Source organism: Prinia subflava, chromosome 8 (assembly GCF_021018805.1).
Source record: "Prinia subflava isolate CZ2003 ecotype Zambia chromosome 8, Cam_Psub_1.2, whole genome shotgun sequence".
In the NCBI taxonomy this organism is placed as follows: Eukaryota; Metazoa; Chordata; class Aves; order Passeriformes; family Cisticolidae; genus Prinia; species Prinia subflava.
In genome coordinates, this window is record NC_086254.1 from 19,518,035 (window position 1) to 19,531,647 (window position 13,613).

Sequence of the window (13,613 nt, forward strand, 5' to 3'; positions counted from 1 at the left end):
AGCCTCCACCTGGCACTCCCACATCTGCAACCACTCAACAGGAGAAAAGCAATGTATGCACGTCCTTTGTGATTTCTGATTACTACACTGAGTAGACAAAACTGCATCTGGGATCACTGTGTTACTAATACAGTGTTTCTGTTTAAAATAGTGTTAAGATTTTTTATTCTAGAGCAACATTAAAGCACAGGAGAGGATGGAACAGTCACTCTGGTTTCTGATATTTTAACCTACATTAACCAACAATTCCAGTTTGCAGTGGAGATAATTTGCATTGATACAGTGCTGGAACTCTTTTACACATTTACACACCAAGTCAGGCACAGTGCAAAGAAAGATCCCTCTCCCAACACTGCAGTGACTCATTTCATCTGTAGTAAACAGAATCATTTATTTGAACAGAACATAAATATTTCCTATACAGTGTGGTACATCACAATGCTCATCTCTATTTAATGACACCATGCAAACAATCCAAGAAGTCAAGAGTGTTCTGTAAACTGCTTTGTAAGCACACCAGTGCTGGAAGTAATCTGCACGTGTGGTCATTCTGTGTTACTGAACAGTGACAGTAAAGAGATAAAGACACTGTAATTCCATACAAGCATTAAAAGCCATTATATTAGGATAGTTAGGACTTAATTATACATCCCCCACAAGCAGTAATAGTATTTCTTCCTTGTTCACGTTCTTCCCTCAGCATTTGCTCTTGACATTTTTTTCTATTATGATTGTAAAATAAAAATAAAAGAGCATTTAATAACAGACCATTTCAGATCCATTGTAACAGCAAGAGATAAAAACCTATTCTTGGAAAGACAGTGTGCATCAAGCATGGGCTGTGAATGGCTTTACCATCACACTGTGTATTGCATAAATCCACACAAAACACTGCATGCACTTCACCTTCCAAGTGAATGCATCTGTGCATTTGTATATATGCTTCCCACTCCTTGAAGCTCCTACATTCAAGTTCTATTTCTTCCTATGCGTTCTCAATTTCATCTTACATGTAAAGAAAGCTCTCATTCCCATGTTTTATACAATCTTTCCTTCTTTAGGCACCTGTGTGCGTGAAAAAGAAGCCTTAGAAATTAAAGTGCTCCCATGAAGAGTGAGTGAAGTGTTGGGGCTTTTGGGAACTGGTGCTTTGGTGAGATTCAAGAGAAAGCTTAAATAAATCACATTCAGCGTCAATGCAAACCACATACGCTATGGAGTCTGCAGGGGCTCTGAAATATGAGTGAAGACAGCTGTTATCCCTCTAAAAACATCTCCTTATGGCAACAGCTCCCACCAGTGACACCACTCTGTACCACCCTGAACCACAGTCACAATTCTGTACCGCCCTGAACCACAGTCACAATTCTGTACCGCCCTGAACCACAGTCACAGAGCTCCAGGAGGATGCTTCGACTGGACAAGCAGCAATTCCGCTTCGCTTTAGCCTGGTGGTTGCAATCCGGCTCCCGGAAGGCCCGAGAAGCCTCGGAGCAAACAGAGCAGTGCAGAGCCCTAGGGCTGGAGCTTTCCCTCCTGCAGCAGGCGCTGGTTGAGCTGGCAGAGCTGGCGCAGGAAGCCGTCGTTGGGGCCGATCTCGCGCTGCTGGCGCACGGCGCAGAGCGCGGCGCGCACGCCCATGCGGCGCCGCAGCATCAGGTAGGCGATGACCAGCGTGGGCGAGCGGCTGTAGCCCTCCCGGCAGTGCACCAGCACCTGGCCTGCGGGGACACGGCGCTGCGTTAGCCCGGGCACGGCGCTGGGCAGCGCTGGCACACAGAGAGGGAGTGGGGGGGTGTAAGGGAAGGTGGGACCAAAGGTTGTGCTCTATGGCCAGCTGGGGATGCGTTCTCTTTATCTCTTCTAGGACCTTCTGTTATTCCTATTCCCATACCTTCGCCTTAATTTCAAAATTATAATAATTTGGAGGGATGGGGTTTACATTCTCCATTCCAAGGGAGGCTCTGGCTTTCCCTGGCAGACAACTGTCTTTCCCTCATAACTCTGGGGGGATCTTCTGTTAATGGGCAGCTGTTCAAACCAGCTGGGGCACTGCTCTTTATCCCTTCCAGGACCCACCCTCCCTCCAGGGGATCTCTGCTGTCCATGGGCCATCGAGGCTCCCTGCAGGGCTGATCCAATTCCATCATCCAAGGGAGATGCTGCACCCAGGGGAGGAGCCCAGCATTCCCACCTGGATAAACCCTGGGATTCAGAGCCCAGCACAGCCTGTGTGCTCTGCATTCCCACCTGGATAAACCCTGGGATTGAGAGCCCAGCACAGCCTGTGTGCTCTGCATTCCCACCTGGATAAACCCTGGGATTCAGAGCCCAGCACAGCCTGTGTGCTCTGCATTCCCACCTGGATAAACCCTGGCATTCAGAGCCCAGCACAGCCTGTGTGCTCTGCATTCCCACCTGGATAAACCCTGGCATTCAGAACCCAGCACAGCCTGTGTGCTCTGCATTCCCAGGGGAGGACTGGACCCATCTCAGCACCACTGCACCTTCAGAGGAAACTGCCCCTGCTACAGGATCATTGCTGCAACAGAACCACATCTGGCACTGCAGGAGGATTTAACTGGACTGCTCCCAACACCCTGACCAACAGGGTGTCAGATGTTATTCTGACTCTCTAAGTGTTTGTTTGCTTTTTTGTAGTAATACATTTTTATTTTTAATATTCCTAGTAAAGAACTGCTATTCCTATTCCCCTTTACCTTAATTTCAAAATTATAATAATTTGGAGGGAAGGGGTTTACATTCTCCATTCCAAGGGAAGCTCTGGCTTTCCCTGGCAGACAACTGTCTTTCCAAACCAGGACAGGCATGAAGTGTATTAATATCAGTCTTTTCACAGCTGGAGAACTGTGAATTCCAAATGCTACATGTTGGAGTTGGAAAAAAGCTGCTGTTCACTTTGTTAGTAGCTACACACTCTGTGAGCAAGGATAATGCAAAAGAAAAAAAAACAGATTGCATGTCAAACAATCTCACTAAAACATATTTGCTACTATATCACAAGAGTCAAACTATGTCTGTTTACTGCACTTCTCCAGCCTTTGGTGGTTTTGACAAGCTTTGCCCCTAAAGGTGACCAGTACCAGAGAGCACAAATAAATGAAGTTTAAAATACCCTGAAAACAAATACACTGTTTGCCACGTACTGCATCTCTTCAAAGGCATCCAGCCTTTCTGCTGCACTGCTGCCAATTCCTACACTAACTCCACACTGCATCACACCTGGCCACTTCTCTGGCTATTCATGAAGCCACATTAAAACTCAAGCAGATGAAGCTGCCTGCTCTGCAGAGACAAGAGGCAGGATTATCTAACCCTGCTGTTTGTCAGCACCAATAAAATGCTCCCAGCTGACTGACATGGGAACTCATTCTACATATTAGGTGGGTTGTATTGAGTTTGCACGGCAACATTTTGGTGGTGGTGTGGGCACAGGGATGTCTTCTGTGAGAAGATGCCAGAAGCTTCCCCTTTGTCTGAAAGTGCCAGAGCCAGCTGGATCCAAAAAACACCTGCCAAAGCCAAACCCAACAGAAATAGTGGTAGCACCTCTGGGGTAACATATTTAGGAAGGGGAAAAAAAATCTGCTGCACAATAGCAAGTGAGAGGAGTGAAAAAAGCTCTGCAGGCACTCAGGTCAGTGAAGACAGAGGAGGGGAAGTTATTCCAGGCACAGGAGAGAAGATTCCCCTGCAGCCTGTGGGGAAGACCACGGTGAGGCAGGCTGCAATCCATGCAGGGGCACAGCAGAGCAGACACCCCCCTGCAGCCCATGGGGACCCCAGGCCAGTGCCAGAGCCAGGGGACATCCCAAAGGAGGCCATGAGCCCTTGGGAAGCCATGGAGAAGGGTCCTGGCAGGACCTGTGGCTCCGTGGACAGAGGAACACGTGCTGGAACAGGTTTTCAGGCAGGATCTGTGACCCTGTGGAAGACCTGCACTACAGCAAACTGCTCCTGGAGGACTGTGCCCCATCAAAGAAGGGATCCACGTGGAGCAGGAAATGCAAAGCTGCAGCCTCTGGGGAGGCCTCACAGTGGAGAAGTTCTTGGATGTCTCCTGTGGGTGAGACTCGAGCAGGGGAAGAGAATGAAGAGGAAGGAGCGGCAAAAAGGTGAGAGGAACTGACTGCAACCCCCATTCCCTGTCCCCTTGTGCTGCTTGGCATGAGGAGGCAGAGAAAACAGGGAATGAAGCTGAACATGGACAGAAAGGAGGGGTAGAGGGAAGGTCTTTTAAGGTTTGGTTTTGTTACTCATTCCCCTACTCTGATTTGATTGGTATTAAGTGAAATTAACTCCCTCAAGTTAAATCTCCTTTGCCTGTGATGATAATTGCTGGGTGATCTCCCTGTCCTTATCTTGACCCAGGAGCCTTTTGGTTTATTTTCCCCCCCGTCCTGCTGAGGAGGGATGTGCTGGCACAGCCTGGTGGCACCTGGCATCCAGCCAAGGTTAACCCACCACGTGGGTAAATCCTGCACTGAGGTATTCAAAATAAAAAAGCAGGCCACTGTTCCCTTTGAGAAATCAAATCTGATTTTATTGTTTCTCAGCTTCTTCCTCTTTGATCTGCTTTTCCAGACACAGAAATTTTCTCTTTCCCAAATGTAGTGGGACATGTGGCCCCAGTCTACTCTGCAGAGTAAATTGTTTTTTGAGAGAAGAAAACAGCTGAACCATACACACACACTCTTTCCATAACCACAACTTGCTTTGGATCAAACCAACAGAAATCCTGTTACCACATTTGCCTTTAACAGCAAAAGCTTCTCAGTTCAAGGCAAATCACTAGCATGGTAAAAGAGCTTAAAAAATTAATTCTCAATATTTCTTGAGAGCCTGTAGTCATAAACTAGCAAAATTTAGAGATTCTTGATTATATGAATGGAAAAGAATTGACTTTTCAACAAATGGTCAGAAGCAAAAAGCTTTCTTGCCTTTCTCTGTGAAAGGCAGTGTTGAAGGGCTGCCCTCCAGACCTGCAGGGTACCAGAGCTGCCTTCCAGGACTTCGTGCACTGCAACACTAAAATGAAATGGAATATTATATTCCTCTTCTCTTCATTATCGTTACTCTACACTTCAATGTCAAACAAAAATACCAATTTGCAGCAGCCAGTTAATCTTAAAACTGGCTCCAACATCACTCAGCTCCAAAGTTCCTCTTTGTTTACCACGTTAAAAAACCACTGGTGGGAGTGGTCGACAACGACTGAGACTGAAAGAATCAGCAAACGGAACTGCTGCAAATTCAGACTGACTCTGAATTTACTGACCCTGAAACTACTGAGATTAAACTGAGCAGATACAGTGATGGCACAGCAAACCCTTCTCTCCTCTTGCAGCCTGTTTCAGTGAGTCACAATGTAACTGCAAGAGTTACATTTAATTTTTGGATTTTTTCATCCTCTACCAAACTGGATGCAGAATTTCTTTCAGTCTGTCACAACCCACGTCACAGCTCCAGTACCCCTTTGGCCATTTCACAGAAGGAACTTCTACAATTGTGGGAGTTCTCATTCCTCCTATTCAATGCTCAGTCACGAAGCAAGAAAGAAATTAAGCATTTGCAGAAATAACTGGAGTGCTGGAATAGTTAGACAACACAAACACCATCTGGCCCTGTGTCCTAAGATTTCTGCTCTGAGGAAACACACTACAGAGAAATGTGGCAATAAACAACATTGCAAATATAACCTTCAACTTTCCTGCAATCCTAGGAAATAAAAAGCCAATCAACACATAAAATAATGTAATGACTTAATGTAATAAAAAGTGTAAGGTGACAGTGTCTATTCTTACTGTTCATTTGGAAAAAAACCCCATGTAACATGTTATGTGACTACTCTTCAGTACTTCTATTACTTGTATCACTTCTCCCTTTAAATTGTAATTTCTAATGTCCTAAAACAACTTCTAGACCCTTGGTTTCTTTTCAAAAATATTTTTAATGTGATTTAACATAAAATAAAAATAAAAAACATTAAATATTTTTAATGTGATTTAACATTTCTAAGGAAAAATAAAACATCTCTTCCCAGAAAGAAACTATAATAAGATGCAGCAGCTGTTTCCCATTTCAAAGTCATCCCTACAGTGACAGACTTTGCCATGTACTGGAGACCCACATGTATCAACACAAGGCTAAGCTGTTTTATTGTGTATTCCTGTGTCTTCCATTCAGGGCCTTTATCTGAATTTTTCACTTGCTTGTTCTGTTGATAACACGAGCAAAGAACCATTTCAAACAGCAAATCACTAACGAAACAAACGCAGCACAGAAAGGTAGAAAGGTATTTCAGTTTGCCTTACCATCCTTCTGGGAAAGGGCTTTCTCAATAAAATCAGCTGCCTCCTCAAAATAGCGACTGAGGTTAAACTCCTGTGTATCGTTAGCTTTAATGCCATGGTATGTGATGCCTGTGCCTTCATAGAACTCTGCATTAGTGTTCACATGCATGAATGATTTCCCCTCTGCTGCATTCAGAACATGGGTTATCCCCAGACGCTGCAGCCTCATAATGTTCTTGGCTATGAACCTGCGTGACAAAAAGTGTCAAGAAAATGATTAGAATGTGATGAATCATCTCGGTGTTTAGCTATTGATAACCAAACCCTTTGGTTTTTTCTGTTAATAGATGCCAAATACACTGTGCCCAAAAGTGAATTAGCTACAGGTTAGAAATTCACGAAAATATTCATTGTCACTACTTGTGCATGAGAGGATGCTGCTTTCTGAGGGAAGCACACGTGAATCTGCATCTGTTAGACCCTAATATGGCATAAAATTGTAATTTTCTGAACGTAAAATTCTGACCAAAGTAGGAAAAACACTGGAGATGATAACACAATAACTTCTAAGATTAACTGTTAGCCACATAAAATAATTTAAAAACCATTTATGAAAAGCCTCTGCTGTCAGGTACCAGCGTTGCAGAACTTGATAAGCAGTACTTGCTACCTCAGCAGGCAGCCCAGACAAACTGACATTTTAGGGGGCAATTTTAAGCACTGGGAAACAGCACTGACTCCTCATCAGGCCACGGGAAGAAAGTAACTGAGAAAATGTTCCTGCATCTTCAAAAAACTCATCTGAGGGCTACTAAGAGGTGTAGTCCTGTGCTATTTAACACCTTTGAAAGATCTGTCAAGGCTGTCCAGAGGCAGCAGCACAGAGACATCATTCAGTGTTGGGACTCAAGTGTTACAATTTTCAGTCTGAGCTGAAATCGGTATCTGAATGTGAAGGAATCCAGATGAGTGATGTTTAAGATGCTAAAGTGCTTCAGAAAGCATTCAGAACTTTTAGGTCAGCTAAGCCCTTTCCAACTCTCAGTTTTTCCAATAATTGTAGCAAAAGCTTCCATCCTTTGGTGGCTAAAAGAGTGACCTGCCCTGTTGGTGAACAATCAAGCTGGATGTTATATACTAATCATGCCTTTCAGGCCTGATGATGACAATTAATTAATCCAGTAATAATGCCATAAACTTTGATAAAAGCTCCAGGGGGGACAATGGCAAACAACCCATCTGCTCAGCACCACAACTCACAAACCTCTGCCTGTGCCCTGCAATGCAATCTAGAGTAAGAGGAGCTAACCATTAAATAATATCAGGGGAGCATTGACTCCTTTTTGCCATAAACCCACTACTTTTCATTCTAATTCTGATTATTTCCATATTGCAATTGCACTATTTGCCTCACTTTCCCAGGAAGAAAATATCTCCATATGTTTTATCACACTACGTGGTCTCCTAAGCCCCATGACAGAAAGCTTTAGCTGAAGTTATGATAACTCAGCTCGTGCACATTTTGTGAAAAGATGTGGCCTAGACAGATTGTTTTTAAAAGCAGCTTCCAGTATGTGTCTAACTGGATATGGAAACAGAAATTTTTCTAAAAAAATCCCTACAGCTCAACCCGTAAATTGCAAACACAAGAATTCTTAATATCAAGCTGAACTCCAGATAAGCATTTGTGCAGCATCATCACAGTTTCTGTGGGATGGCAACACATCCAGGGCTTTTGGCTGGACACTTAGGTAATGTAAAAATTTAAACACCCAAATTAGTGCTTTACATCTATATGAACCTCTGGGTTCATTCACTCACAATTTTGATGTAATTCAAGGTCACGAACATCTTGAGAATTCCTTTCCTCCTGATGACTGCATGCCCCTTAAATTCCAGTGTAAGCAGATGAAGACTTATGCATGACTGAAACTTCTACATTTTCTGCTGCCTGTGCCAAGCAACTCTGGCAATGAACCAAATGTTTGTAAGACTTCATTACCCAAACAAATGCTGACAGATTTTCCATCTGGCAGGACATCATCTGTGCCAGGGGAGAAGTTTCAGTGTCTGGAGAATTCTGCTTTCAACACAAAAATCCTACAGAGCAAGGCCAAACCAAGAGGTGTTAATTCAGCAGTGAGCTCCTATGCTTAGGAGGGTGAGAATATGGTTTAATTAATATTATATAAATCAGTATATATCTGATTGTTCAGCATCAACAGGAACTCCCATCCTGAAATCATGGTTGGATTTGGCAGCAGACTGGCTTCCCTGGAGGCAAACTCACTCCCACTGAATGACTTTTGCAGATTTTACAGAGGATTTTCTTACACAGCTAGAGGTGAAAAAGAGAGAATTTGTATGCCATTTGTTTTTCCCCTTCCAAACAGTCCTTGGATCCCTCTCATCCTTAACATTTCATTCAGCTGCATCATGCCGGGTGTTGAAATGCCAGCTCCTTCAATAGCAGAGAGATGCTAACATCAGCTTCATCTGGCTCCTGAAAAAACCCACAGAACCTTGTCCATTCTCAGCACGGGAGATTTAACTCCTCATCCTGTGAGTAACACCAGTAAAAAGTATTTCTTTTGAACTGAGATGAATTATTTTACCAGCCACAAAACACAGGTTTTGGAGAACCATTCATCAGCAATTCAGGATACATGAGGCTATGAATTATTGGCATGAGGAATCAGAAGCAAATAAACCAAGTTTTCAATGGCAAAAAATACCAGACTATTAACAGATTTTAATTTACACTGTCCTGTCCATGCAAAATTGTTTCCTTACCAATACTTCCCTTACATCACTAAAGTTAACATTAATTTTGGGAGAATTTCCTCCCTACTCCTTACAACACACCTGCACATCTAGCACTTTAACAACAAAGAGTTGCTTCGTGGGTTACCCAGATACATTAAAGCAGGCAGAAAAAGTAGGATTGGGCATTCAAAACCAGAACATTTTTACCAAATGCAGTTCTGGAGACACGGCCAGAATTGTTACAGGTTTCCAGGATCTGGGAAAAACCCCACAAACAAATTCCCTTGGTCAGCAGTTCAGCCATCTAAGCCTGAATCTAATCTCATTTTCAGGCAAAACATTGGTTTTCACAAGAATAGATGTTGTGGATAAAAAGCCTCCCAGCCTGCAGGCGCTGACTGCTCCCTCTTGTCCCCATTTTTATGTCACCTGCAACCCTGATGGAAATGGATTCTGTCCAACCCTGCTGGTCAGATTGAGATGTCACACTGAAACACATCTCCACTTACCCAGAAACACAAATGATGTGCACCTGCAGTGCATCCCAAATTGTTATTTTGGGATAATTTGAAAAATGTAGAACTGTGCTAGTCTACCACCTATATAATTCTTGTTTTAGGGATATTACATTTTTACTTTTGTCTTCACAAATTTTGTCTAATCTTTTTGAGAAGTCAGAATTGCCTATGCTAATATGGAAACTCATAATTTTCAAATATTTTATCATATTATCTCTGCATTTCCATTAATTTTGACTTTCATCTATTTCCTGGAAGATCAATTACTTTGGCTCTGCCTGCAACTTGAAGCCACTTATTCTACATTATGACCCAATTTATTCTCATCAGCCTGAATGTCTCCATGTTGTCATTTTAATCTGATTTTTATCTGGTGAGCTACTCTTAAGGAGAGACAGCAGCAAAATATTTCAAAAGGTAACCAACAGAAGTTTCTGAATCTCACTTAGAGGTTTGAATTTTTTTCCTGTCAGTTCCTGTTCAAATTCTATTGCTTTTATAGCACGTCCTGGCATTTCAATCCCCCTACTCTGGCTGCTCTGAGGATTTTTATTGTAATAAAATCTCTGCTGCTTGTTATGCAAAACATGACCCTACACTGAACACAACACGAGTACAAAAGCAGGACATGAAGCTCCAAATGATGCTCGAGAATCATTTTGTTTCAGAATGATTTTTGATTTACCAAAAATCCTCTGAAGAATTATTATTACGTTTTAAGAATTAAAATTACTTTAATTATAATTAAGAATTAATATTACTATAGTATTGGTTTAAGAATATCAAAATTCACCATGCAGTGACCAAATCTTAAAGGAAATCCATCTATTCAACCAGAGCTCAGCATTACCTTAACTCTCTGTGGATGCTTCAAAGATATCATTGCCTCTTAAGGCTTGACAAGTAAAGTAGATTTTCTGTTCCAACTGTGAAAGCTTTTTCAGCCACAAAGTTATTTCTTACTTCTAGCTGCCCTCCACAATTTTTCAGCATTCTTTTAAAAACACTGACAATACAACTCCATGTAAAACTAGCAGCTGAACTCTTCCTATGCTACAAACTGCACCAGTGCTTCAGATATTTTTTGTCACTTATTACATAAAAAGTCCTTCTCAACAGTGAGGATTTCCACCAGAGATTTTTCCACTGTGCAACTCAAACATAAATTATCTGTTCCCAGACACCCCCGTGTTTGAACATATTAAAGTCCATGCTCTATAATTAAAATAAATTACTGAACAATGAAAATGACTCTGTAGTAGTTAAATACCTTCAAAGTTATTTATATTTATGTGTTTATTTATATTTTTATATTTAAATATTTACTGCACAAATCAGCTTGCAAGCTGTGGCTTCCTTTTTTCCAGGTAATGCTGCAAATCCGAAGGGGACGGTGCTGTCAGACACCAGCCTGGTTGTGGAATTATTTCAGTGCCATCTCTACACGTGCAACAACCGGCAGTGACAAATCTAATTTGGATTGCTGTAGGAGTCAGTGACAAGCTGTGATCTTGACTTGTGTTTCTTTAGGAGGTCTAAAATAGCAACAGGGATCCGGTGTACTATGCATGTATATATATAAAAAAATCCGCATTTTCACTGGGAAAAAGTGTGCAAAGGTGGGCAAAAAAGAGGAAAGAGAATCGGCAGGAAGGGATAGGATTGGAACAGATGACTGAAATCACGATGTGGTGCAGAAAATAAACCCCACAGAGCCTGCAGAGATCCAGCAGGTCCCGTCCTGCGGCCTGCCCGAAGCACCGGGAGCTGCTCGGAGACGGCGCCGCGCCTGCCGGGCCTGCCGGGCCCTGTGCCCGCGGGCACCGCACCCAACCCTGCCCCTGTGCCCGGCCCTGCCCCTGTGCCCGCGGGCACCGCACCCTGCCCTGCCCCTGCCCGGCCACCGCACCCTGCCCGGGCACCGCACCCTGCCCGGGCACCGCACCCAACCCTGCCCCTGTGCCCGGCCCTGCCCCTGTGCCCGCGGGCACCGCACCCTGCCCGGCCCTGCCCCTGCCCGGGCACCGCACCCAGCCCGGCCCCTGTCCCTGTGCCCGCGGGCACCGCACCCAACCCTGCCCCTGCCCGGCCACCGCACCCAGCCCGGCCCCTGCCCCTGTGCCCGCCGGGCACCGCACCCAACCCTGCCCCTGCCCGGGCACCGCACCCAGCCCGGCCCCTGCCCCTGCCCGGGCACCGCACCCAGCCCGGCCCCTGTGCCCGCCCGCAGCCCGGGCCTGCCCGCGCCCCCGCCCGGCCCCGGCGCACTCACGCGTTCCCCACGTGGATGCGCGGCACCACCTCGTTGCTGTGCGCGCTGGGCAGGCTGTAGCAGCCGCTGCTATCGGACAGGAGCTCGTTCAGCTCCTCCACCGAGATCTGAAAATCCCCCATGGCCGGGCCTCCTCCAGCCGGGAGCCCCTGGGCGCTGCGGCTGCGGCCGGGCCCGCTCCCGCCCCGCCCGGCCTCAGAGGCGGGGCCGCGTCACCGCCAGGGCCGGGCCGCGGGAGCCGCGGGCGGCTCGGGGAGCGCAGCGGGCCCGGCCGGAGCTGCGGCACTTCCAGCGAGGGATGGAGCCCGCAGGAGCTGCTGCTGCTCGGAGCCAGCGCCTTGGGGAAGGGCAGGTGCTGCTTTGGAACCTCTCTGTCCCTCCTTTCCTGCGGAGCCTCTCACTGGAAATCAGTGATTCCTCATTCAGTCCATTCTAAACCCATCTGTGCGGCTCTTTGCCTTTTATGTATTTCTCTAGAGTCCCTTTTACTTTCCTGTTCTCTCACTCATGTTACAGGTGGCTGTTTGTCCTTTTTACTTTCAGTCAAATCCTCTCCATGCTTTTCTGCCACTCCTTTCGCATTTTCTGCTGCTCTTTCCTGACTGCTTTCCTCGTTCTTGCATCTTAGTGTTTCATAGATCCTTGCTGCTCAGGAAAATGCTAAACTTGCTAATCTTTTTAGTTTAAAATACCTTTTTTTGTCGTTCTAAATGTATTTGATGTTGTGGTTCTGGATTTTTTTCCCCCTCCCTCTGTAGGACACAGCAGGACAGGAGCACTTCAGAGCGCTGACCCTCAGTTACTACAGAGGAGCTCAAGTTGTTTTAGGTATAAAATAAATGGAAGAAAAGCATGATTGAAAGCATGATGAAAAGAAATTGTGGCCTTTATTTCTCCTAAATGTGCATGTCCTCACAAAAGGAGGTTAGCCAAGATAATCAGAGGAATAATTATGGTTTTTACGTTACTGCTCATTCGCTCAAACGTTGAGTATACAAAACCGCTGGCAGGAAATACTGCTGCTTCCAAGTATTTTAATATAAAAAGAGATGTCATGCTGCTGTTGAGTGGATGAATTATTAGCTTTGTAGTTATTACTTGGGTGGTTTTCTGGTAATAAGGCTAATCGGGGATTGTGTTGTGTTCTTTTCCCTATGATGTTTTAACTTCTTTTTTCCAGAAATGATTGATGTTACTGCTCACTTATTTAAATGTACAGGGGGCTGTTCTGCCTGACTGGAGGGGACTTGAAAAAAAAATCTGTGCCATGTTTGATGTGCCATCAGTTGTGCAGATCCAAAACACAAACTAATGAGCAAAATATATTTTTATTCATTAACAAAATACAGTTTCTCCTTCCCTTTTGCACAACTGCTGTCTGCAGGTGTTTTTCTGGTAGCGCTCAGATTTTTCACTATTAAATCAAAGTGCTGCTTAGAGTATTGTGCTTTTGCTGTATGACATTTAACATGGATTTGTGCTGGAATTCTGCTTTAGCATAAATAAGGTGGCATTCAATTCTGGAATGTTATTGAGAAGCTCCTCTTCCCTGGGATGGCACGGGAGGCTTTTAGGCACCCAGGTTACCTTCATGTAGTTCCTCATCAGGAGTTACCCTCAGCAGTGGATGTACTTTCCTGATTTTGGATGGTTTTAAAAAGTCAAAATTGCTCCATGTCCCCAGACAGCAAACTGGGTCACTAATTAACGTCAGGGTTGTGATGAAGAGGATTTATCTTTTAG

The 13,613-nt window shown here is 44.7% G+C and overlaps 1 protein-coding gene across 1 annotated transcript; it reads right to left on the minus strand.

Moving 5' to 3' along the window:
- Positions 1-372: 372 nt before the first annotated feature.
- Positions 373-12,080, minus strand: DUSP3 (dual specificity phosphatase 3). Its single transcript, XM_063403998.1, has 3 exons — positions 11,871-12,080; positions 6,336-6,562; positions 373-1,721 (listed from the first exon to the last, which is right to left on the minus strand). Exons 1-3 carry the CDS (start codon positions 11,990-11,992, stop codon positions 1,516-1,518), a joined length of 555 nt encoding a protein of 184 aa, XP_063260068.1. The 5' UTR covers positions 11,993-12,080; the 3' UTR covers positions 373-1,515.
- Positions 12,081-13,613: the final 1,533 nt, after the last annotated feature.